Source organism: Mirounga angustirostris, unplaced genomic scaffold (assembly GCF_029215605.1).
Source record: "Mirounga angustirostris isolate CCGP_5_RB_7025 unplaced genomic scaffold, mMirAng1.0.hap1 SCAF_5, whole genome shotgun sequence".
In the NCBI taxonomy this organism is placed as follows: Eukaryota; Metazoa; Chordata; class Mammalia; order Carnivora; family Phocidae; genus Mirounga; species Mirounga angustirostris.
This window is the reverse complement of record NW_026991713.1, coordinates 149332443-149360123: the sequence shown is the minus strand read 5'-3', so window position 1 is coordinate 149360123 and position 27681 is coordinate 149332443. Positions and strand designations below refer to the sequence as shown.

The window sequence follows — 27681 nt, the reverse complement described above, 5'->3', positions numbered from 1 at the left end:
CCTTATTGTTCTCTGTTGTACTACTCAACATTCTGTTCTACTGAGAAATCACACACAGACAATACATAAAAGCTGGGTGTGGCTGAGTGGCAATAAAAGTTTACTTACACAAACAGATGGCATGCCCACGGACCAGAGTGTGCCAATTTCTGATAGAGACCGTAATCCCATTCTTGTGGGGTGGGAGGATACATGTTTGTCAAGATCTGTGTGAGGTGACATACGTCAATTAATTCTGGTTGTTTAAAATGGGTAGCATTGGGTGACTAACTTCATACATCTCTGTATTGTTGGATTTCTTACAAAAAGTATATATAACTCAATTTTAAAATTTCAAAAAATATTCAATTATTAAAAAACAAGGTATGAAATACAAGGTATGTAGTGATTGATTTCACTAAAATCAATTCTAATACATTTAACCATTTTTTTTTTATTATTGCAAGTAAAGGAAGGGATTCTGTTATTCATATTTAATTGGATGCCAAGGGTCCCAGAAAGAACTCTCCAGCTACAAATTTCAATTAAAAAAAAAAAAAAGGTGGAAAGAGTAATACCAAGTCATGAGAAACCAAGCAGATTTTCTTCTCCCCTCCCAATGGGGGACCAAAGGATATCGAAAGGGTAGTTTCAGACTTAAGCGTGTGAAACTGTTCACTGTACCAGGCGGTTACTGTCCACATCTTACAGATGGAAAGGCTGAGGGAAAGCCGTCCCAAAAGGACACCAGTTGAGCATTAAGTCAGGACTCACACCTGGGTCTCAATTCTAGTTTAATCCAATTTTCACAGCACTGACCAGTAGCTGATCAATAGGCCCTTTGTCCAAGGTCAATCCAATCTTGCACGTTACAAGGGCACCCTAGATTCACAGCACAAATAAGCACGGGACACAAAGAGATTGGCACCTTATTGCCTGAACATCAAGAGGAGGAGGACTCCTGTTTCTCCTGGTTCACTCTGACAGGGACAGTTTCACAAGTGTTGGGCAGAAAGCACCTTTCACATTTTACTTCTCCCCAGTCCCCTCCTGCAGCTGCCCCCGTTACTGCTACAGCAGGCAAAGCCAGCACCACCACCTCCCCCATGGCAAAGCAAAGGAGCTGCTAGGTCGGAAGCCTGGCAGAAACGGCTTGTGTGCCCTAACAGCCATTCTTCCTTCTTTAGCAAGAAAAACACCAATGTTTCTTGCCGGGCACCTGACCATCGGGATGGAAAACAAAGACTGTTTCTCAGTTATCTCCCGCAGCTCGGTGTAGCCCCATGAACATGTCATAGGGAAAGTGCACAAGAAAAGGTTTGTGAACTTGAAGACTTACCAACAGAAACTACCCAAACTGAAACACAATGGCAGGGAAACAAAGGCCAAGTAACCTGCCCATGGTCACACTGCCGGCGAAGGGCAAAGCTAGGACTTTCTGGGCCAAACCCATGGTCTCACCTTCATGTTCTAACACTTTCCAGTACTGGCTGCCTTCATGAACACTGTCCCACTCTACTCTGGAAAAGAGGCGAGAAAGGAGGAAAGACAGCAAGCAGCCAGCCTGCACCCCATCAAACCCTGTTCCCTGGCACTCGGCACTCACGTGACCAGTCGCTGACAGACATTTGATGTAATTCACGTTCGTACCGTACTGCTGCCTGACTTTACTGTTAAATTATTTATCGTGTGTGGTTTTTCTAATGCCATCAGTTCTTCTCTTAGCCCATAAGGTCCGTGTGTCGTACGGGGTCAGAGATCACTAAAATCTTCAGGTGGGGGAGGGTTTCTCCCATGAGAGGTCACGTGGCAAGGTGCCGCACCTATCTAAAAGGATACGCTCCCGATTATTAGTGATGCCTGACAGGTTGTGATTTTTCTTTTTCGTTCCCTTTCTGCTTATCTTTTCTTCTTACCTGCTCTACAATGCAAATGGTTTCTTTTTTAACAAGAAAACACAAACTGCTGTTCAAACCATAAAGTTGCTGAAAAACACTTTTTAGGCAAGCTACCAGGTCAGCAGACTGCTTTTGGCCCATGGGTGTACGTTTGCTTACTGTCTATTCCAAATCCTTCATTTTACTCCTCAGAAGGAAACCAAGAGCACAGAAGCAAGGCCTCAAACTGTGCAGGCACCGTTCCTGGTTGCCCAGATGGGACCCCTGCACTCGGCTCGTAGCTGGACAAGGAGACAAACCGGATGCAAATGAAGGCACAAGTAATTAAAGATCAAGCTGAGTTTGGCCTAATTGGCTCCACCTGCAGAGGAGGAGGGTGTTTTTGGAGGGACGGGGTCCCAGGAAAAGGGAGATTATGAATCTGAGAGAAAGGCAAGAGTAATGGGGAGAGCAGCAAGGTGAGAAGTTTCAGGTATAGCACGTACCCAGAATGCCTCCCAATTACTGCGGTCGAGCGCACCCAGGAAGCCTGGCGCATGGCTCCATGTCCATAGCCCGTCCTGTCCTGCCCACTGGCTTGGAAGGCTGCAAGAAATTCCGGTGCCCCCTCTCCTGGGGCCCACCCAGTCACCCCAGTCTGTGGGCTCCAGAGGGGTGCACACTGTGCGTCATTCACTTCTGTGTCGGGACACCAACGATCTGCCCCAGCATCTACCCGCCGTGCACCCTGAGCAAAGCCCCGGACCATGCTGCTGACAGTAACAACAATCAAGTGCTTACACGGGGACGACAGGGGCTTTCCTCCACTGTGGCCCCACTGCATGTTCTGACCTTTTAAAGATTCAGTTTCCTCCACCCATATGAGGAGATGGGAATAGTACTGGCCTCACAGGAAGGTTGCCTATCAAGCAGTTAGAGCAGGGCCAGCCATAGGATGCCTGATCCACGCTAGCTATTATTCTAAGGGGCTCAACAACATTCATTCCTTCACTCGCTCATCAACCAGCTGCTCCCCACCTACCAGGGGTCAGGCATCTGTTTCCAAAGCTGGCTGCACAACGGCATCAGAACCAAGTCTGTCCCTACTCTGGAGGAGTACACACCCTGGTTTATGGAATGGGTCACTAAAGAAAGGAAGAAATAAAAATTTTAAAGTACAAAATAGGCAGCAATACTACAGAGCTGGAGGGACTGACAGTGGGGCGGTGATGCCCGTGAATGGGGGTGTGCGGGCAGCAGGGAGATTCTAGACAGAGTGAATAGAAGGCACACAGGTGAGAAGGCACTCCATGGAGGATGTGGGGGGAGGGAGTGTATTTCTACAGAAACGCAGAGTGAAACTGAGGCTGTAAACCAGTGAAATAACCCCAGATCGGGAGATCAGCTTTATCTCTTTACAACATGTCTATTTTTCTATTCAGTCCAAGAAAAAAAACACTTAGACAACTCACTCTCATCTGAGGTACAAGGCATCATTACCCACTCAAGCAAAGCACAATTGACCGGATGCCTGATGAAAGCTGTAATTAGAAACTTCTAACAGCAGCTTTCAGAACCAAAGTGGCATTTAACAGAACAAGCCACCTGTCAGCTTCCTGGAAGGAGAGGACGTGGACACCAAACAAGACACTGACTGACAAACTGCACAACAATCGCAACATCAAGGCGGCCCTAAAAAGGGACAGCGACAATGATAAATATACGTCTGGCCTGGGCCTCCACCTCCGCAGGGGGAGCTGAGGCCCCGCGAGTGCTCCTGCTCTGTTTCTGGGCCTTCATTTCCCACCAAACAATAAAAAATAAATGAACAAAAATCACGAATCGATACTTGGTATTTCCAGGCAATTGCTCTTGCAATGATTTAGGAGGGGAAAGCATCCTGCAGAGGATGAAATCAAGTTGAGCAAATAAAACGTTATCCCGTTATCCTTTATGGCAGTCCCCAGAGAGACATGGGCACTTCTAGAAACCGGAACCAGATCCTCTTGCAATGATGACCTCTGTACCTCTGATGAAGCTTCTCTCAATAGTGACAGCACTGAGGGCTGGTTTGGGGGGTGGGAGGAGCCTTGGCAAGCTCCCTCCCCCAACTTCTCCCACAGAGTTTCCATCAGCCTCACCTTCCCCAAAGCCACCTGGAGCAGGGACTGCCGCTGCCTACCCAATATTCATGATCCCTCCTTTATGTGCCAATTAAGCCATCACATTTCTCAGCCTTCCTTGCAATTAGGGGAGGCCCAAGAGTTGTAAGTACAAGTTATGGAGGGGGGGGGTATCCTGAGAAGTTCCTTAAAGCAAGATTATCCTTCAAGCTTTAAATCCTTATAGAATTTGGCTGTGAAATGCACGTTCTGCCCTTATCCACTTCCTCCTTCTACCTGCCTGAAATACAGATGTAATGGCTGGAACACCAGCCACCATGTGGGTACCATGAGGCAATCAAGAAGATAAAACACTGTGTACTGAAGGTGGTTGAGCACAAAGAAAAAGCAGTCTGCATTTCTGATGATCATAAAAGCATCACACTAGCCCTAGATGAGACTTTGTTTCCAGACTTGTGTTAGATAAGAGAAAAATCGTGTGGAAGTCGCTGTTGACTGGGTTTTTGTTGTTTTTTTAATGCAGCCAAACCTAGTCCACCTGACACACTAGCCCAAATGAACATACAAATTCAACCAAAACAGAGCTCATGCTAGGCGGATGCAGTGTCAAGACAGTATCTCCAAAGCCCTAACCAACAAAACCACCAAACCTCTCCTGAACAACAATTCCGGAGATGCTCCGTTTCCCACGTCTCTCCAGCTGCACAGCCCTCGGTGTTCTTGCTCCCTAACATCAGTATCCATCCTTATTTCAGGGATGTACCTCCCCCATTCTCAACCCCGTATGTTAGGAAAAGTTGCTCCCACCTCACCCCCTTCCACAAGTGGGCATGTGAGGAGCCTGGCTTGGCTCATCCACGTTCTAACCCTCCTCTGAAATTCTCAGGATTAGCTTAAGCGAGGCAGGCCACCCAAGCCGGGCCACCCACCAGTGTTCATCTGGAAACACATGGATGTCATCATAAGGATATCCCAAATGACACTTAAAACTTATTTTTATTGATCTGAAAATAAATCTGGAAAATTATCTGTTAAATCTGGGTGGTGAGTACACTGGGTGTTGGGTATCTTGTTCCCCAGACTTTTCTAGTAAGTTGTCATTTAAAAAAAAATTTTTTTTCAGAATTTGGGCCACTGTCCCAGGAATGGCTCCCTGGGTGCTGCCGTACTGAGCACTGCCTAAGGGGCCAGATACCGAGCTACCGGTTCAGATAGTGATTTAAGGGTCAGTAAACCAGCTCATCACACAAATTTTGTTTTACCAGGACTGCAAAGCTTTCAAGGAGATTTACTCTACAATTATCACCACAATTATTCACCCACTTTCAGAAATTAACATACAGGTGTTCTGCTAATGTGCCTTGACCTTCTGCAGCCTGGACGCCCTTCAGAATGCATCTCCAATCCAAAATAACGTCAACAGTTGCCTGGCACTTGACATATGTCATCCCTTTGAAACTTCAAATGCTTGCATCAAGTCAACATTATCATCTCTGCTCCTCAAATGAACACACAGAAGCTCTGCGATAAAAACTTATTCCCAGGGGTGCCTGGGTGGCTCAGTCAGTTAAGCATCTGCCTTCTGCTCACGTCATGATCCCAAGGTCCTGGATCGAGTCTGGCACCGGACTCCTTGCTCGACGGGGAGCCTGCTTCTCCCTCTGCCTGCCACTCCCCCTGCTTGTGCTGACAAATAAATAAAATCTTAAAAAAAAAAAAAAAACTTATTCCAAGAATTTGGAACTAGTCAAAGTGCGGCAGTTCAACCCAGATCCCACCAGCTGGAAAACCTACGGCTGCCCTCCCCTCAATGTTCTACAGTGGCCTCCCTCCACGCATCTCCTCTCCTTTCGTTGTAGAAGGAGGAGCCTTCACTGAAGAAGGAAAGAAGTGCAAATAGCATGTGTGGTCTCCACCGCTCCGGAGAAGTGGTGTCTCCCCGAGTCTGATGGCCAGTTCCAAGGCCCCCCTGCTCTGAGCTGGCTCCCCCTGTGGCTGGCGGCCCACAAACAGGTTTCAGTCTTCCGGGGAGAAGAGGGGAAGGGAGCAGAGCTTTCCCTGGATAAAGTGAAGGGGTAGATGCCACGCCGCCCCAGACCGCCCCACACAGGCAGGCAGCTCCTGGTCAGCGTCTACACACCACCAACTTTGAGGCCCAGGACAATGCAACAGATCTTACCACGCAGGACACTGCCAAGAGAACAGAGGTGTAGGGGTGCGGGGAAAGCAAGCACTGAGCCTAGACCTGGCTAGAACCTTGGCCTGGCCTTTTCCTAGGCAGAAGACTGGCATGTTCATTTCACGTATCCACGTGTCCGGGCCATGGCACCCAAGTACTTGGTCAAACATTAATCTGAATGCCACTATGACGGTATTTTTTTTTTTTAGAGGAGATTAACATTTTAATAGTAGGCTTTGAGTAAAGCAAATTCCTCTCCATAATGTGGGTGCACCTCAACCAATGGAAGGGGAGCAGGCCTTAAGCTGAAGACCTTAAGAGAAAAGACTGAGCTCCCCAGAAGGAATCCCGCCTCCAGATGGCCTCAGACTCAGGACTGCAACAACCCCTCCCTGGGTCTCCAGCCTGCCAGCCTCCAAATTTTCGAGTTCCCAGACTCTACAATAGCATGAGCCAGTTCCTTAAATCAATCCAATCTAGATAGGCAGATATGTAGGCGGGTCCGTGTACATAGACCTGTATACGGATACACCTCTCTACATGTACATATTTGCATGTATGTGTGTATGCACATACACATGTGCTTACAGAAGTATATGTGTTTGCAGTAGCTTCTCTGGAGAACCCTCATACAGTGGCCTTGACCACATCCATCTCTGAGAGCCTTGGTTTCTCCACATCTATAAAATGGGGATAACAAGAGCACCAACCTTGCAGAGATGCTGTAGCTAAGAACCTGGCACAGGGTCTAGGACCTTCCAGGTACACAGTGCATGGGACCTTTTCTTCTACTGTCAACCAAAGATTTCTCTAGGTGATTCCTAGAGAATCATTTATAAAGATCTGTTTTGCCTACCTTCTTACAGTCTCCCCCACTAAGCTGTCAGCTGTAGACCTTGTACCGGCCATTCACAGAAGAATTCCCAGAACTGTGCCTGGCGCATGGTCAGTGTTCAATTAATATCTGTTGAGTGAATCCAAGGGCATCTTTTCTAACCATCAACAAGCCAAGACGTGAAGGGGACACCAGAAATATCTTTCAACAACGGGTAGGTACAACATGGTCTCTTCACCCCAATTAATGACTGATAAAGGAATCTATTTCTTACAGACACGTCTTTGCCACATTTTTGCCCCCCCCCCTTTTTTTTTTGAAGGTTTTATGTATAAGAGAAAGAGAGCATGAGCAAGGGAAGGGGCAGAGGCAGAGGGAGAAGCAGGCTTCCCACTGAGCAGGGAGCCCGACACGGGGCTCGATCCTGGGACCCTGAGATCATCACGTGAGCTGAAGGCAGATGCTTAACCAAATGAGCCACCCAGATGCCCCTGGACACTCCTTCTACTGCAGACCTTTACAAGCACTCCTTCCTAGACTCCAAAGGGTATAAGCCCCAAAATAAGCATATTGGGTATGAGGTCTCTTTTAAGGAACCACACAACTGGCTTCGAAAACAGACACCACAGGGATCAAATGAGTACCCAGCATGACTGGCACAAGCCCCTACTCCCCTTCCCCTGTAGGGAAGCAGCCGCCCAGCAGAGATGACAGTCCCCAGACCCCTCCGCATCTGGGTGGGACCAACCATGGGCCATAGGCAGAGTGGTGTGGGTCAGTCCTGGAAAAAGGGAGAACAACAATTCTTCTCTTCCTCTTCAAGTAAAATCACTTCTCCAAACTTTTCTTCTTTCTCAGATAATGCTGTTCCCGTCTATACCAATGTGCCTATTACTCTGAAATCACTCCTAAGATTACTTGGGTGGAGTCTGGCAACAAAGTTTTATCACATACCTATCGTGCACTTGGTCAACACACACCACAACAAAAGGAAGTCTCTATGATCCTCTGTGTGGTCAGAGAGACTACACACCCAGAAGACAGGATTACAAACTCATGAGAGTGAGCAAATGCCAGACCTTGGTTGTTGCTTTTAAGTGCAACAGTTTAACAAACTCAAGGATTGGTGGAATTAGATTTCTTTATGTTGACAGGAGTAGAGCAGGCTCTTAGAATAAATGCAACATCTGGCCTGACCAGGGAGAAGGGAAATGGCACTTCCCAAAAAGGGAAACTGGATGAGCCAAGAGCAGAGATCAGGAAGTGGTCAGGATGGGGGCACATGGCCAGAATGCACTGAAGCTTCATGAGCAGTGCCCACAGGGAGGGCACTCTGGGCACGAAGGAGAACAGCCAAGATTGCAGGGGAAGGAAAGACTACAGAAAGAAAGGAGATGTGCTTGACACCCACCGTGGATCCTTGAGGGGGGCCCAGGGATGGGCATGGTACAAGTACCGTGTGAACTCGACAGCGGTGAACACCTTCCATTGCAGCCCTCCCCCCTATCCACCCACCATCTTCTTAAGTGGTGGAACCTCTGTGGAGACAGGTTCTGAGGCCAAACCCGGATTGGAGATCAAAGACAGAGCCTCAGTTGGTCTGAGACCTCTCCCGCTGGTCAGGAATCAGACTGTTGGCACATCTGTAGCACAGTGGCTGACCTTGAACTTCACTAATTTGAGAGCGGTATCCTCCCAAGGCAGTGGTTCCCAGGGGCCAAGCAGGGGAGTGTTTATAAACTCCCCAGGGGATTCAATGTGGAGCCAAGACTGAGAACCATGGTTCCGCTCTAAGTGGGAGAAAGCTGGCAGAGCTGTTTACAAGGAAACTGGTGGGGAAGAGAAGCATGCTCTTCTGCTGGTTTGCTGAGATTATTATACCTGGAGCTTCAGGCAGCCTCTTGCCAGCGTGAGAATGCCTGCCTGAGATCGGACAGCCAGTGGGGCGTGGGGGCTGGGGCACGGCGGCTCACAGGAGCCCAGCGCGGCCCTCAGGGACACAGTGCTGGCAGCCAGGAATCAGCCACAGTGGGAGCACTTACACCACGACAATCAGCAAGCACCCTAAATCACGCCCTTTTCCCCCAGACGACTGGTGGTTAAACACATACCAATATACACCGCCAACGCTGGGGAGAGCAAGGAACAGACTTGAGAAATGTCGGGGGGGGACTCCTGTTATTGTTGGAACCCCTGGATCAAGACAACTCTGAAGACAGGCACTTCAACATTTTTTTAGGCCAGATAAAACTGGATTTTATGACTCTTGTAGTCAAGAACTCCGAATGATGAAACCATAGGAAAGGGGGAGCCATATGCAAACTGTAGTTACAAAAAACAAAACTGTGTGTGGTGAGAAGAATCTGCTTCGAGGCGCAAGTGTAGGAAGGGTCATATGGGGTCTGGCACATGGCTGGTGTGCCGCTGGAATGAAGCCCCTTCAACTTGACCACGGCTGTGCTCTCCAGAGCGGCCATGGGTCTTCCGTCACCTACGTGCCATGCGGCCGGGTCCTACAACAGCTCCTCTGAAATGTCTCTTCATTCATGTCATGAACATTTGTGGAGCACATACCACGGGTCAAGGACTGCTCAAGGCACTTTGAACACAGCAGGGAAAAGAGCAGACAAGGTCCCTGCTCTTGTGGTTTGTAGAGGGCAGTGCAGGGCACAGATGGCAAACACCAAAAGGGGTGAACCATCGAGATACTCCGACATACCGATAAGCTCTGTGATGAAGATAAAGTAACACAAAAAATGAGCAAGAAGATTCAACATGACACAAGGTGGTCGGAGAAGGTGACTGCTGAGCAAAGACCTGCCTGACAGGCTGGGATCAGCCATGTAGACACCGGGAAAGAGCATTCCAGCAGAGGGACTGAGGCACTTGCGTTAAGAACCAGTCTGGTGCATCTGAGGAAAAGCCTGATGGCCAGGGTGAAATGAGGAGGTGGGGATGGAACATGGCAAGAGCCAGACCACAGCCAGCACTAGAGGCCATCATCAAAAGGTCTGGAGTGGGTTTTAAAAAGCAGACTGATGTGATCTTGTGTTTCCATGAGGTTCCACGTTTACCCTACTGCAACCAGACAGGAGCACATACACAGAGTCATGAGCTTCCTTGCAACCCAAGAAGCCTACCTCAGACCAAGACAGCTTTGCCTCTGTCACCAGGGGCAGGAATGTGAGGCCACTCAAGTGGAGATGGCCCAAACCTGCAATGGTTTAGTCCGCAGGACACAAAATACACCCTACATGCCCAAGACACATGAAGGCTCTAGGAACCCCCTCGCCCATGGCCATCCATCTCCACCGCATCAGGGGGTCTCAACTGTCCTGCCCTATTTTCTTGGAGCCCAGGTAAACAGAAGCCCGTGAGGACAGGAAGCACATACAGTGTTGAACAGGGGATCAGTTTGTTTTGTTTCTTTTAAACTTCTTCTGTTTCTTAGAGTCAACTTTGTTTAAATTGCTCCCAAGCTTCTCTCATCTGTCAGGTTCCTCCCACTGTACCTCCTGCCTTGCCGCTGATGACTCCACTAGCCACCAGCAACAGGCCATTTTCTTATCCTCTATCCCTGAACCCACAACAGATTAATTAAATGGAGCCACTGACAGGAGCGTGCTGCCTTAAATCCATCCCCAGGGAATAAGATATGGTGGCCAAGGCAGAGGAGGACAGCAGAAGGTACCTAACGAGAGGGAGGGCACGGGCAAGAGCCTCACGAGACACACCAGACACTTTAGCATCCAGAAAAACCGACTCCAACAAATAAGAGTCCCTCATAAGGACAGGATTGACTCCATAGCCAGTAAAGAGCTAACGGTTTGCCATGAGCATATGAACTACAGAAACCCAAACTCAAGCTTGAAAGCAGGCAGGGGAGATTGGTTGAATTACTGCTCTTAGTAACAGAAAGCTCAAGGCTAGGCTGCCTTGTCAAGCACAGCTGCATTCAGGGGCTCCAACACCTCAGCTCCTGTCCGCCACCCAGCTCGGCTCCTCCCTCTATGCGACAGCCTCACATGGACACAAGAGAACGACAGTGGCCCCAGCCTTCCCGGCCCAACAGGAAAGAACTGTGTCCCTGGCAGCACCAGCCCTCTCCCTCAGTCCCGAGAGCCAGCTCCGATTCCCAGGTAAACACTCCCCAGGCGAGCCCAAGAGAAGCCAACACCAAGCAAGGTTCTGTTGAGCAGGAGACGTGGTAAGAAGGTCCTCCTGTGGGACACTGAGACACTGGCCTCCGCAGCTGCGCACCACCCCACCACCACGGGCCACCCCACCACCACTGACTACCCCACCACCGACCACACCAAGAAAGAGTAACACCAACGGTCCACCAGACAGCGAGGCCCCACCATGCAGCGTGGAGGCCTCACCTCCCGTGTCCAGAGCAGGTGGTGACAGTGATCACCCACAGGGGCTGGTGGCGGCAACCCCAGGGTAGGGCAAGTGTGTGCCTGGGGTAAGGGCTCCCGTTGCCGGGCCAGACAAGCACGCCATGCACAGGCACGTGTCAGGACATTGGGCTTTCCTGTCCCACGTGTGCTGCCACTCAAAGGCCACAGATCTCCCTGAGGTCCCATTTCGTCCATCTGGGGACCCCTTACTCAACACCCAACCTTCGAAACCTCAACCTCCCACTACAAGTGGAGTAAGACATTGATGACGATGGTCCCCATACCCATCAGGGGTGAAATTAATACCTCAGTTCAACTCACCCCCTGTGTTGGTTTCCCACGGCTGTTCCAATGACCATGAACTTCGTGGCTTAGAACAACACAAATTTCTTACCTTAGAGCTCAGGATGCCACAAGTCTCGAATGTCTCACAGTCTACAGTCAGGCCGTCGGCAGGGCTGTGCTCCTTCTAGAGGTTCGAGGGGAGAACCTGATCTTCCCAGTTTCTGGAAGATGCCCACACTCCTTGGCTTGGGGCCTGGCCTCACTCCAGCCTCTGTTGTCACATCTTCTCCCTCCCTGGCCCTCCTCCCTTTTGTAAGGACCCTCGTGATTACACTGGGGCCATCTGGATAGAGTAGGATCATCTCCCCTCATCAAAACCCTTAACTCACCCACGTCCAGTAAGTCCCTTCTGCTTAAGGCCCTTAAGGCAGCATATCCACAGGTCCTGGGCACCAGGCATGGACGTCCCTAGGGGACCATCCTTCTTCTGTCTACCAGAGCATCTTCTAGATCCCAGAGCCAGATACAGGCATGTTCTCTTCACGACCTCATTTAATTACTATTTATCCTCACAACAGCCCAAGAAGTACACACTCTTTTCATCCTAATTTTAGGATCATACAAAAGGGCTGAGAGAGGCAGAGGTAGTGACCGTAGCATTCAGTGGCCAGTATGTACTGAGTGCCTGGTGTCAGACAGGATGCTGACTGCTTCCCATGTACTAACCCACCTCCATCTTCCCTAAAACCCCGTAAGGAAGTCACTACTGCAATTCCCGTTTCACAGAGGAAGAAACGGAGTCACAGAAAGGTCACATGGCCCCTGTCAGTTGTGCAGGGGAGTCCACAGTGTCCTTCCACAGAAGTCATTCACCCACCCACATCCATCGTGAGCTGCTAGGACCATTGGAGTGCCGGTTTCCCCAGTGTTGTGGCTGTGAGCGTCTTGTTCATGGGCCACACACAGGGCCACTTGCTCAGGAGGAAATGGCACCTTGGACAAAGACGCACAGACCCTGGCGGAACAAGCCTTCCTTATTTCTCCAGATGGTCGATGCAGTGGAGGAGGTGCCACTCGCCACACCATGCCCGCGACGCAGCCCTGCCGGGATTTCCCCCTCAAGAGGCCTCTCCCCAGCTGCGGTCCTCACGGCTCTCAGCACAGCGCCTCCATCCAGGGGCTGCGTTTCCCCGTGGAGACTTCCACCAGCCAAATACGCTCTGCCTCACTCCCCACGCCTCAGAGCTGGTTGGTGAGATTCTCAATTGGGTGGAGTTGATTAAAAAGTCAACTACCTACCCCCATGGACTTTCTTCTCTCTCGGTCCACACTGGGTGAGAATTCTACAGACCCAACAACCCCTCACAAGGGGCGTCCCTGGGTCTACACCTGGGTGGAAGTCTGTTAGGGAAGGGGGACTGTGGCTACAGGTCAAGCTGGAGTTTCCTGGAGAATCCTGTGTCTATGTCTTACAGGGAACTAGAGGGGAAAGGAGACAAGCAAAGATTAATGATCATCTCTAAATTGAAACAAAGTTATCTGCTGACTACTGGTTATGAGACAAGTACAAAATATCTAAATATCTCACGGAAGAGCCCCACACACACATTCTCTCTCTCACCATCAACTACCACCTGAAAGAACTAGCACAGAACCCTGTTAAACCACAAGCCAGAAAAAAAGAAAAAGGACCATGTAAAGAGCCAGGTAACATCATCTCTATGGGCTTGCAGCACCGAGACCTTTCCCTTACCCAGTGTGGGAGCCATCAGGATGCTCAACAGATGAAGCACCGAACTAGTTCCCCCTTCTCGGACTCAACAGGCCACCATCAGGGGAAACTCCAGCTCCCCAAATTGGTAAGCCCAAAGGAATGATGGGCCTGAGCATCAGATTTGGGCTCCTGGTTTACTTGCCATCTGCTTTCTCACTAACCACTGAATGAACTGCTCTTCTGATTACACATCATTCTCTGCATGCTTGGCCAATTTGAGTCCACTCTTGAGAGAAGGAGCCAGTCTTGTCCACACACCCTAGCAAGTATCTAAGTGGGTTTGCCTGCTCCTCAGGCCCCTCAGGGAGCTGCCAGAAGGCCTTCTCCAGGCAAGAAGCCAACTTGACGTATTAGGTTTCAAGCTTCAGAGAAGCCACAGATGGAAACATGAGTCTGGAGAGCCATCTTCTGCTCTCCCTCAGTAAGGGAAAGTACCCTGTGCTGGAGAGGAAAAATGTCTGAATTCCTTAACAGAACCGATTAAACACCAAGTAAGAGCCGCACTGCAAGCTTAACGGTCAAGCCAGTTCACTGTGGACATGGCAGCCCTCATGCCACAGCTCAAAGGCTAGATGGGGAGCAGACAGTACACACCAGGATGACAGAGATCCAAATATTCAATGGAAGGCATAAGCTTCTGGGAAATCAGATCTCAGCAAGGCCAACTAGCACTCGAGTGGTGAATAACCCAACCTCACACTTCTGGACCACATTAGGAAAAAAAATTCCTTCAGTTAGTTAATGAGGCCACCCAAAATCCTATTATTTTGCTGATTAAACCTTAACTTTTGGGCACCTGGGTGGCTCAGTCAGTTAAGCATCTGCCTTCAGCTCGGGTCATGACCCCAGGTACCGGAATCCAGCCCCCCACTGGGCTCCCTGCTCCGTGGGGAGTCTGCTTCTCCCTCTCCCTCTGCCGCTCCCCCTGCTTGTGCACACACACTCTCTCTCAAATGAATAAATAATCTTAAAAAAAACAAAAACAAAAAACTCCATTTTCTTAGAGGGAAAATACTATTCTTTAAAAAAAAAAAAAAGGACGACAACGGGAATCTGAGATCTACAAAATTAAATGTTGTAACAATCTATTCTAATGGTCCATTATTTTTTTTTTAATCCTGAAGGCATTTTTCCACAACAATGAAGGTGGGGGTCACAACACAAGCCACAGCAATAAATTCAACCCTGAAGGTATTTGGGCTTCAAATTATTTTTTCACTCTTTTCCCTACTGATGAGAGCTCGCACCTTCATAAAGAAGTTGTTGCTAAACGATAAAAAGAATCTTTATAACCTCAAACTAAAAGGCTTATATTGTGGAAAATGCATTCTGAACTCCCACCTAGAATTTAGAAAGCTGGTATCCATCTCCATGTCCACCCCTGTAACGCCAGGAGCCAAGGAAATCACGAATGGGAAAGGCCCCTCTCCCTCCCCCTACTCCTCCAACTCCCCAGACAGCCCTGGCCGTCCCAGCCTGGCCAAGACACCCCAAGCTACCACAGCCTGACAAGGGCACACACTCAGTAGTTCAACATGAGTCAGCAACTAGCTGGGGAGGAGGAGTGAGCCCCAATTTGCTTGACTAATAGAGGATGTCACGTGAAAATTAGGTTGAAGCTCTTTCAAAGAGTACCTTTTCATGAGACTGCTCCACGGTGCCTGCCACAGAGCAGGCGCTCACTAGTGTTTCTGAGCGAAAGGCGTGAACTACAGGGCCTACGTCACATCAGAGCAGCCACCAGTTCACGCCCACACTCGAGGACTTTCAGATAAACCTTGCAGTGACAGATGACCCACTGAGAAGGTAGATGGTCTTGAATTTCACAGTGATGAACAGCAGTAAGGACTGCTGTCACAAGGAGTACAGGACCCTCCACACGGTCTCTGCTCCGATCCATTCCAGGGCGGTCTCAGCATCCTGAAGGCGCATCCCCAACTTGGGCTCAGAACATCCAGGCTGTGTCTCAGGACGAGCAACTACAGCTGCCGCAGAAAGCTATTCTGTACGTTGTGGGTTCCAGGTACCCACGTGCCAGGGGAAGGACTCTAATAATGCTCATACTCTGAAACGTATCTTAGAGTGAAAGAGTTGATGTTTTTCAATCAAACACAAGCCAAACAGTGCTTCTTTTTTCCTAGGTTTAATATTCTTAACTGCCCTGAACCTTAGCTCTGAGCAAGCAGAGTACGGATTTCTCAAAAGGCGGTGGGGTGCCATCCATGAATCACGTGCATTAGAGTCAGGTATCTGGATGTGCAGCCGTGGGGCCCATCCTAGATCCACTGAAACCGCTGCCGACAAGAGCAGCGCTCTTCCTCCCCGAGAACAGGCATATTTAGTAAGTTCCCCAGGTAATGCCCTCTGTGGACTCTAGTTTAAGAACTTTGTAAGGCAAAGAACCAGGGATTCAGAGGAAAATGACCTGAGTTCACTTCCACCCTAGATACACGTACGAGCCCCATAAGCTCTCCTAAGCCTCTAATAATGAACTTTCTAAAAAATAAAGAAAAATCAAAAAACTGAAATAGAGGAAAAATACCTACTCTTCACAGGGTGACAAAGTCCAAAGGAAACAGATTTGAAGCTGCCCGGAAAGGGTAAAGGGTAGACAAATGCTACTCATTCAAAACACGTAATGGATGGAATGAGCAACTACAAAAGCTAGGTGCTGGGGAAACAAAGATGGGGAGTCAAAGTCAAAAGACTGACAACCCCAGAACACATGGTGAAATGGATTCAGGGCCATAATAGCAGTGTCTGTTTGAAAAAGTGACGAGCCCACGAGGAAGACATGATTAATTCTGCTATGATAACCCCTAGACTGGTAACAGTTATAGACCAATTATGAACCAAGCAAGGCATGTGATAAAAAATTAATAATAATAACCAAGACGGTGAAGCCAAACAGAGACCATAATCAACACAAAAGCTTTAAACAAAATTCAAGCCTTTCTGTTATTAGTATGCAAACCACATCCTGCCTCCAATCCTGTCTCCCTCTATTACAAAGAAACATAACTACCATTTACTGAACACCAATTACAGGCCAGGTGCCATACTGGAAACTTCACATTCATTGTTTCAGTAAATCCTCACAACGACCTCCATTGACAATGGTGGAATGTTTCCACTTACAGATGGCAAAATAACTCCAATGCCTCAAATTATACTGGGTGAGCCTAGATTCAAATGCAGGTTTGGCAGACTCCCAAGACCTGTTAGCCTGCAGGGTCCACCCCTTTGTTACAATGTCTATACCTCAAGAGCTCATTTGTGTTTAAGGAAATCTTTCTTTTTTTTTTTCTGGTTCCTCTTTTTTTTTTTTTTTTTTTTATTTGAGAGAGAGAGAGAATGAGAGACAGAGAGCATGAGAGGGAGGAGGGTCAGAGGGAGAAGCAGACTCCCTGCCGAGCAGGGAGCCCGATGCAGGACTCGATCCCGGGACTCCAGGATCATGACCTGAGCCGAAGGCAGTTGCTTAACCAACTGAGCCACCCAGGCGCCCAGGAAATCTCTTAATGGTAAGTTGGCTGAAGGCTGCAAGACATTTCAGCCAAAGTGAAATATACTTTCTTCCAGCCAAACTGAGGCAAGTTTTAGTTGATTCGTGACAGTTAAACTGTAACCAAAATGCAGAGAGGCGAAGCGTATGCCATCACCTCCTTGAGTGCAATCTTGGTCAAGTGATCATTTTTCTACTTGTATTTCTGACTAATAATATCAACAGCTAAAATTTACTCAGTACGTACCCTATAGCAGGCATTGTGCTAAGTCTACATGGATTACTTCATGAGGTAGGGACTGTCAACTAACCCCATTTTACAGATGGGGAAACTAAGGTATGGAGAGATGAAAGAACTTACCCAGAACTGGGGTTGGAACCAGGTCAGCCTAATTCCACAGCGCGGGTTCTCCACCACTTTGGGGTTCTATTGCTTTCACCACTGGCCTGATGGGACTTAATCATGCTGCAAGGTTCTCTACCGGGCAAGTATCTCAAGACCTCAGACATAAAACTGCCTAGGCACACAAATTAATACAACTGTTGCTAGTAATCCAGCAACTAAGTCTTAGGACATGAGTTATGTATGTACCAAGAATACACAGCAGGATGTTCCATCTAATTTGTTTTCCAGAGTTTCTGACCAGCACTATTTCTCTAATTCATTTGCATACGCACTCATCCCATGTTGAGTGGCTCCTGTGTACCAGGCACAGGGGCTATGAAGGTGAAAAAGCTTGGCCCCCTTCCCACCCAGGCTCAGTCTCCCCCTCACCTTCAGCAGTTTGACCTTCTCTTTTCAGCATCTGGACAGCTCCTACGTATTTCTTCAGTTGGACTTTGAGCACCTCGTTTTCTCTGCAGGTACAAGAATGTTAAAAAAAAAATACATTTTTAAAAACTGGCAATTTAGACTTAAAGTCCGGGGCGGGGGCAATCTGTGTAAAGAAAAACACATGGGGCTCGTCTTATAAATAGTAAATCATTCTTTGTTTTAGAAATCCTAGCTGGGTAAGACTACATTAGCAAGGGCACATTTGCAGAATGCCTGCAACAAGCGTTCATTCATAATGAAAGCAAATGCTGGATCCAGTTCCTACCAAGTCAGGATGCGGACATGGGTTGTGCTCGGATTACTTGAATCTGTCAAGCTGTTAGGTGCCTATTCAGTGTCAGGCACTCAGTAATATTCTCTCCATTTACGGAAGCACATACTAAGTACCACCTATTCAGCCTGGGGAATACTCTTTTTTTATTAGTGGCTACATGCAATGAACATTTAGTATTTGCCAGGCATCATGTGAAGTCTTTATCATCTCCTTTAAGCCTTCTGATGTGTCATTACACCTATTTTACAGAAGAGGAAAGGGAATCATAAATACAAGCAGTAGCTTAGTCCACACCCACCTCCACACAAGACTCTACACCATGGAACATGGAACTCAGGCTCCATCAAAACCCTACTCTATCAAGTTCACACCCCAGGTACACTGGCTGAGGAAAAGAACACAAGGATGAGAAGGAGAAAACTACCAGTTCTTGAGTGTCACATAGCTCAGACTTTACCTAAGTGACTTCGCTGAATCAAGCAAGCATTCGTTCATTCTTCATTCATTGGGAAAATGTTTAAATGCCTGTCATGTATTAGGCACAATGACCCAATAGTATTCTCCTCAATTTACAAAGAAAAATTGGGACACAGATAAAGTCTGTGACTAAGGTCACATGGCCAAGGTCAAGGTCATAAGAAATGGACATTTCCAATACACAAACCCAGGTCGCTCTGTCCCCAAGGCCCAGAAGAGCTTTTCTCCATCTCCTTTGGGACTTGAACTTGGTTTGTCATCAGCGCCCCAGGGAGAGTTGCCTCTTCCACATTTTCTGACTCTACTCCTCCTCCCACCCAAAGGTCTTGAGCCTGAGTGCCTTTAAATATGAGAGAACATTTCCTCAATATGAATACAGCTTTAAGACTGGGTTTCTTTTATAAAAATGTAAATGCTCATCACAAAATACTCAATCAGAGGACATTTAAGCAGGAATGTAAAAGTCAGCTGAAAGCCCAACACCTTGAAATCAATCCCAGTTACATTTTTATAGTTATGCTATCATCTCTCTAAGCATGCACACACGCACACACACACACAAAGTAAATCTATTTTCCCTGGATGAAACATTTCTCACACTCCTTTCATTTTTTTGTTTGAAGTCTTTTTCCCTTTGTTCACTGTTCCACTCACCCCCCTTCCTCATGGTAACCAGTGGTGAAAACCCAGTGTATACATGTCAAGCCTTCCTCTACACTCATATAGTCACTACAAACCCAATACACTCAAATATAGGTTACTTTGTGAAACCGGGTATTATAAGTTTTTCCGCAACTGGGTTGTCTCCTTTAACAATTCACCACACAGGCAGTTTCTAACTCCCCTATTTATGGATGTGAATGCCACTCCTTGGTACGGATGTGCGCCACACATTTACTCCGGGTATAAACTTCCGACTGCCCATCATAGGTATTGTTTTCCATGCATCTGACTACACTTCAGCCCTGTGTTTGCTATTTTGCTTTTCTGTACTTTTGGCAGAAAGAACATCACCAACTGCAGAGTCTAGCATATATACTTAGGTGTCACTTGAGAAGGCTACATTCATCTCGGAAGCTCTAGAGAGAGAACCACAGAAGAGTCCCTTCATCACCCCCCTCCCTCCTCCTAGACAGCCTCTCACGGATGTTTGTAAAGGTGTCTGCAACTTCCTCCATCTGTGATATGAATAGCAAACGTCTGAAGCTAAGCAACTAACAAGTCCCGGAAAGGTTTGGGGAAGGGAAACATTCCCCGATACACGTGGATCATACAGCGTGTTTTCTTGGATTCTCTCGGCAGAGTCTTGTCACTCATCCCAACCTACTCCTCATCTCCACGTGTGAATTCAAGTCACATAGGACCTGAAAACTAAGGAAAGCAATTTATCTGCATTTCTTTATGGCCTCATTTAACTAGGGTTCATGGCAGAGCATCTTCCACATGGCAGAATGTGCAAAATTAGATGTGATAGATTAAAACCAAGGTTTTTAATATAAAGTGATCTCAAACGAGGTGAAGGGAAAGCGCAGAGTACATCAAGCCACTGGACGAGCACCTCTGGGCGCCATAAATTCATCCCAGACAATTTTGTACCTATGAGCTCGTTTGCCTTTTGTGGGCAGTTAACACTTTCAGGCTACTAGATTTGTTTATGAATGAAACTCAAAACACCTGATGAGGCCCTTTTGGTTCAATTTTTTTTTTTTTTTAAGTAATTACAGATTCACATGAAGTTGCAAAGATCATACTGAGAGATTTTATGCCCCTGGCCCCGTCTCCCCAGTGGAGCAAAAAGCAAAACCAGGAGTCTGATATGGGCGCAACCTGTGTGCATGTGAGTGTGTATGCGCACACATGCATGCGTGTGAACGTGTGTGTAGTTCCGTCCAGCCCACTGCTTTCACTGAGGCTCCTAAGCATCCTCTCCCGCTGTGCCTCTCTTAAGATGGAATACAGGCTTAGATGGCCACTACAGTCCACAGGCTAGGCCAAGAAGCAGAACCAACCAGGACTAAGAGGGAGTAGGGGGCAGGAGGCTATGAAAACCAGGGAGCTTCTGCCCCACCACCAAGTTGTGTTTGTTGTTGTTGTTGTTGTTTTTTAAAACTTAACACATTACTGGGGCACCTGGCTGGCTCATTCGGAAGAGCATGCGACTCTTGATCTTGGGGTCATGAGTTCAAGCCCCACACTGGGTGTAGAGATTGCTAACAAAAATAAACTTTAAAAAAAAAAAAAGAAAGCACATCAGCAGGCCAAGAAAGTAATTCCCAGGCTCTGGACAACTAATTTGCAACCAGCTGACAGGACGTTAATTGGGAGCTAGAAGAGCCATAGAGAGTCCATCATTCTTATTACACAGGTCTATTATGATTAGCAAATTAAAAATGCTTTTTTATATGACACCTCATGAGATAATAGAATGCATTAGTTACCTAAATGAATCCTGACTACAAAAAGGCTCGAGGCCCTCTGAGTACGTGAAAAATACGGGAAGGGTGGTGCAGGCTCGCTCATTCCCCACCCCCCACAAGGTCCTTCAAGCCACCACAGGTCCCACCACCAGGTACCCATCAGCCTCAACAGGTAAGGGGCCAAGTAAGCAGGGAAGACCAAAGCCTGAGCAGGGCTCTGGGCACATCAGCTCACAGGCAGTGTGTCTTCAGAGCCAGGGGGCCTCACCTCTTTGCTACACCCCCCCCCCCCCAGCGTGTATGTGTGCACGCACATGAGGGAGTATGATGATGGCGGTGCACACGGGTAGTACCCCACAGACTCCTCTGAGCGATAAGGTCATACGGCTTTTACTTTTGGCCTCTTTCTCTTGTGGTTGCTATGTTCCCTCATCTTCTATAGCAAAGTTATGCTTGCAGGCAAAAAACACTTTCACTATCTAGTCTCTTAAGTATTTTTTTTTTTAAGCCTTAAAGAACTTACTAAGGAAATGCTGAGGAAAGTTGAAGCTGCTATGGAGCAGGCCACCCCATCACCTGTATGGGGGGAGGCACCTCCACCCCATCTACACTGGCAACTCCTGCGTGGTGAGCCTGTGAGGAGGACAGCGCTGATCAAGGACACACAGGTGTTTGTCACCCTGTCCATTAAGACCTTAGAGCAACTCCCTCTTCTCCATTTCATAGGATTTTCCCCTTCTTTCGTTCTAGGAGGACACAGCTCAGCTGAAGATCACCCTACCTCATCTAGTTGTTTTTGTAACCAACAGAGTTGATTTAATAACAAACCCTGACCGACCATCTAAAAAACCATCTAGAAAGTTTGGGGGCAGGGATGCTATTGTTGCTAAGAACTGCCTATACTCAGACCTTCCATTAACATGGGCCACCAGCAAGTCCTAAGGGTCCGACCGCTTTCTCCCTGTCCACCAGAGCGTAATCATTCCTGCTCCAGATGCAGCTGGGCGCTTCTCACCCCATTTGGGACCAGTCAGTGATCCACCTACCAAGGCTAGCACCTCTCCAAGAATCTGGTCTTTCAGCTGTAACTCACCCATCTGCCTCCAAGTAACTAGGGGTACCTTCAGCCATCACAAGGGCAATGATGAGAAAACCACAGAACAAGGAGGAATGGGGAAAGGTTCTGTCAGGCAGACCCGGTCTGTCATGGCCCAAGCAACTGCAGCAAGAAACCAACCTCACCGAGATAAATTTGCAGGAATCCCCCTCCCCCACTCACCCTTGAGTACTTTTCCAGTGCTCTCCACTCTCAAGGGCAGTGGGAGCTAACTTCCTCACAGTTCCATCAAAGAGGAGAAACACACACAGCGAATGAACTTAAACAGAATCTTCCAAATGTGGTATATTCCCAAGATCATTTTAGAGGTTTACCAATCTTTTTATTTTTTTTAAACACTGAGATACTCTTCTAGATTTTTTAGAAACTGATTTTCCATATATTGCTATGATATAAAGACTCTTTTGAAAAGAAGTTCAAAGCCTTTCAAAAATGGACTGAAAGAACACTGAAAAGAGAATAATGCAGGTGGGACACAGGTGTGGCCCAAACCATGAGGCTGGTGCAGTGACCAAAATCTGGGGCAGAGAATCTTTGCTTTAAAATAAAGGTATACAGACAAGGTATTTTAAAGTGCACTTCCTAAACTGCATTCGAGGGGGTGACAAAAGGCTGTGGAAAGAGGACGATGGGGATTACAGGTAGACACAGTCAGGGAGAGATGCGCTGAACACCTTCATTCTCTCCCCCGCCCCCCACCGCCCCAGAGCTTCCCAGAGCCTTCGATGTATTCATGCACACTGGCTAATACAGTTGGTGAAATGCTGCTTTTTCAGATTGGACACAACCCCCTAAGACTGGGAGACCAATTTTAGTGGCAAAGAACGAAGTTTTTCTTAGAAAAATGTGGCCCGTGTGGACTGTGGCAGAGGTGGGCACTTGGGAGCTTTAGGCTTTCCTTGAAATTCCTCCATGGTAGCTAAGAAGGGAAAAGCAGCTTAGGGCCAAGACTTCCTAGAGGTAAAAGCTGTGCCTCACTCCAAAGATGCCTACACATTTAGTAGGCAAGCCTCTCTTCCATCTATGACGCATCAGGGTCTGCCTCTGCATGGGGGACTCCATGTCAGGGATGGTGCACACAGGTTCTGTGTAGTCTGCACTGCAACCCTGCAGGAAGGGTTGGTCTTATCCCCAAATTTTATTTCCTTTCATTTTACAGATGAAGAAACGGAGTCTGCTAGAGGTTAAGCAGCGCACCCCACCCCCACCCAGAATCACAGGGTTCAAGGCAGGGTCACAATTCACAAGTAAACATCTCCAAGTCCTTGTTCTTTGACTCTGTCACACACATGGTCACCAGTACCTCAGGAGGCTGGTTTTACTGTACCCGTTTTGCAGATGGAAAAGCAGTGGCCCAGGGAGTCAAACCTGAGATTCAAACCCATAGCCCTTAATTCCAAGGTCTCACGTTGTTCCATATACCTTTAGGGAATTAATTAAGCACATGTACACAGTTGACAACTCAAAGCCCTGCAAGATCGCACTGAACAATGAGGGCTGGTAAGCATGGGTCTGCAGATTCCTTTGGCTGGCTCGACTCCTGGGCAAATGTGAACAGGTCTCTCCCGACCAACTAGCTTTGCTCAGAGGGGAATGACTCTCCAAGAGTCGCATAGTACAAACCTCTGCCACCCATCACACCACACATCTCACGAGTGGAAGTGGCTGGTCCGAGGTGAATTTTAGGAAATAGGAATCAACAGCCTCAAGAACAGGACACCTTCTGACCCACCAACTCCACTTCCAGGAAGCCAAAGTCTATAAATGAGGAGAAGTCTCATAACACATACATGAGGATGCAGTGAATATATTGGAAAGGAACTGGTTACAAACTAAATGCCAGGTAGGGGAGTGGATAAATTACGGTGCATCCACCTACAACAAGATACTCTGGAGTTGTCACAGCTGAGAGAATTATGCATATTTCATGTGGAGGAACATTTGTAACGTACCATTATGTGAAAGCAGCAGAATACAAAGATAGCTGACCTACCATAGCCCCTTATGTACAGTTTGCTGTCAATTTACGTAGGAATATATAAACAACGTTAGCAGTGTTCATATCTGAAATGATGGAATTAGGAGACATTTTCAAGTTTTCCATCAATATACTTTATCAGTGAACTGGGGCAGGGGCAGGGGCAGGGGGGAGTGTGGAGGAATGTAAGAGTAAGGTTAGATCAGGACGCCTGTGTGGCTCAGTTGGTTAAGTGTCTTCCTTTCAGCTCAGGTCATGATCCCATGGTCCTGGGATGGAGCCCCATATGGGGCTCCCTGCTCAGTGGGGAACCTGCTTCTCCCTCTCCCTCCGCCCCTCCCCCTGCTTGTGTGCTCGCACTCTCTCTCTCGGACAAATAAATCTTTTTTAAAAAATTAAAAAAAAAAAAAAGAGTAAGGTTAGATCTAACACGGGGGGCGTGGGGGCGGGCAGGGAAGAACACCTCCATTTGCATCACACTTAGTGGTGAAAGACTGGTTTCCCAGAAGTTGGAGAACAAGTCAAGGAAGTTGCTCTCAACACTCCCACTGAGCACAGAAGTAGAAGTTCTATCCAGTGCACTAAGGCCAAAAAGAGGGCATCCAGATAGGAAAGGAAGAACTAAATTGTCCCCTACTAGCAGGTGACAGGATTTTCTACACATAAAATCCCAAGAATCTATAAAAATCTCTAAGAATGAGTTTTTAAAGGTCAGATGCAAAAACTGTATTTCCACACATTACCAATAAACAATTAAAAAGCAAAATCGTAAGAGTTATCCATCATAGCTCCAGAAGGTGAAACACATAGGTGTAAATCCAATAAAAAATGTGCAGGATATGGATACTGAAAACTATAAAACACTGATGAAAGAAATCAAAATGTAACTACATATGCAAGAACTATCAGGTTCATGGATTGGCAGACTCAAAATAGGATGTCAATTAAACTGATCCATAGATTTCATGCAAGCCCAATCAAAATCCCAGGCTTTTTTCCATAGATATGCATTAGCTGATTCTAAAATTTGTATGGAAAGGCAAAGAAACTACAATAACCAAAATCATTTTGAAATAGAAGCACAATTTTGGAGGACTCATACTATCCAATTTTAAGACTTTCTATAAAGGTACAGCAGTCAAGGAATGGAGTATTGCAAAATGACACAGACCAACAGAACAGAACCAAGAGTCCAGAAATAAACTCACAAATCTGGCTAACTTTTTTTTTTTTTTTTTTAAGATTTTAAGTAATCTGTACACCCAACATGGGACTCAAACTTATAACCCCGAGACCAAGAGTCACATGCTCCACTGACTGAGCCAGCCAGGCACCCCTGGCCAGGTAACTTCTGACTACAGTACAAAGACAACTCAGGAGAAAGGATGGTCTCTTCAACACTTGGTTTCAGAACAGGTGCACATCCATAAGCAGAAAAGTCAACTTCAACTGATACCTCACACCTTATACAAATATTAACCCAAACTGTATGACAGATAAATGCAAAACATTTCAGAAAGTCTGCATGCCTAAGCTGGGTTAGGCACACAGTTCTTAGATTTAACACCAAAAGCATGATTTGTAATAGAAAAAAAATGTTAAACCAGATTTGCTCTGCAAAAGACATTGTCAAGAGCATGAAAAGACAAACTGCAGACTGGGAGAAAATACTTATAAATCATACAGACAACAGAAGACTTGTATCTAAATATATATAAAGAACTCTCCAAACTCAAGGAAATACCACTACCCGCTAATACAAAGGGAGGGGGAAAAACTATCAGATCACCAGCCACAAAGAACCCCAGCCAGCTCTGGGATTTGGCCATCAGCTCATCACTGTCACCCACACCAGCCAGGCTCCTCCCGACACCTGCACCTTCCCAAGGCTGATCTGACCCTCTCTCCACAACTCTCCCATCTGTCCTGGTAAACACCCCCAAGTTTTACAGCAGTCTCTTCAAAGGCATGTTCTCTCTGAAGCCCTTCCTCCACCACCAGGGGTTTGTGACCACCCCCCTCTTCTGCTCCCACCATACCCTAGAGAAGCTTCCCTCCCAACAAGTAAAATATGTTAATACCCCTAGCCTGTGCTCATCACCCCCATCTAGACTGTAAGATCTTGAGGAAATCCTCTTTCTCTTGTTTCAGTCCTTTCAAAATACTAGTATTACTATTGTCCAAACTTGACCAAATGAGGAAAGGGAAGCTCAGCAGGGTTGGAGATTAGCCGAGGTCACCCAGGCATGGAAACAAGATTGGTATCTAGGCAACTCCAAAGTCCACAGTCTGCAACAGGCCAGAGTTCTTCCAAGGTGGTCAGAGGATAGAGGATCCCTATAGGAGAATCAGTTGGAGGAGCTTAATCAGAAAGAAGGTATCTCCCAGCCCTGCTCTTCCTGAACCAATCCTGCCAAAGCCACTGGAAACCAGTTACATATAGGGGCAATGATGAAGTAACTAAATATAGCCTGATATCCTGAGATGGTAGAGTATGCATGAGGACCCTGAGCTCACCCTGTCCCATGTTTTGACCTATATATCATCCACATCCAAATCAGTAAACGGGAGAGTGACCCCAGGACTGGCAGAACAAACTTCACCACTAAATACAGACAACAAACTGCATCTGAGAGGTGAGAAAGGCAGAGGAAGGGAGTCTGCAGGAAGGAGGGAGCTGCATGAGCAGAGAGAGCAGAAAAACAAACCCCCACACAGGGAAGACTAATGCCCTGCAACTTTGGGGTTTACAAACCATAAAGGCTGAATTCCCAGAGTTTGTTTTGGAGTTCAGCTGACTCAGCCTTGACTGAGCCTGGAGGTCAAGTGATAGCCAGGAAGCTGCCCTTAAAGAGACAGCAGCCTGGGCAGAAACACAACCTAACCACAGCAGTTTATACAACACAGGGGGCAAAAAGGAGGCATCTGTTCATATGGACTTCTGAGCCTGTGGGGGGACTGCTCTGAAAATGAGGGAGCTAGCAGCTGCCATTTTCCTCCCCCATCTGCCAGCATACAAGCAGAGACACCTGCAGGAGGTGAGGTGCACAGACACTTGCTACCTAACCCCCTAGTGGTGCACCACACCCACAAGTTCTCCAAGGACTCACCCACTTCAAGCCTGCTGGCCTTGCCCTGGACTCAGGGCAAACTTTGTTAAAGCCACCCAGGTGCCCCAACAAGCCAACCAGGTGCACAGCTGCCCCTACGCACTACCACTGCATTGGACCCAGCTGTGTGCCCCCAGCCACACAGCCCAGGCAGAGGAATGAATTAATGACCTAGAAGAGAAAGTAATGGAAAGTACTCAAGCCAAACAAAACAGAGAAAAGAATTATGCAAAACAAGGATAGACTTAGGGAACTCAAAGACTCCATCAAACCTAATAATGTTTATATTATCTGAGTCCCAGAAGAAGAAGATAGAGAAATGGGGACAGAAAATTTGAAGAAACAAGAGCTGAAAACTTCCCTCCTCTGGGGAAGGAAACAGATACCCAGATCCAGGAAGCACAGAGAACCCCCAACAGAGTCAGAATACCAAGATATATTGTAATTATATTTGCAAAATATAGTGATAAAGAAAAAAATTTAGAGGCAACAAGATATTAACTTACAAGGGAA

The 27681-nt window shown here is 47.3% G+C and overlaps 1 protein-coding gene across 2 annotated transcripts in view; it reads right to left on the bottom strand.

The window, feature by feature from the left end:
* Positions 1 to 27681, bottom strand: part of SNX29 (sorting nexin 29) — a 517029-nt gene that overhangs the window by 299591 nt on the left and 189757 nt on the right. For both annotated transcript variants that reach the window (XM_045874993.3, XM_045874995.3), the window contains exon 14: positions 17736 to 17818. In XM_045874993.3, the coding sequence (XP_045730949.2) occupies positions 17736 to 17818 (83 nt within the window). The remainder of the gene's footprint in view (positions 1 to 17735; positions 17819 to 27681) is intronic.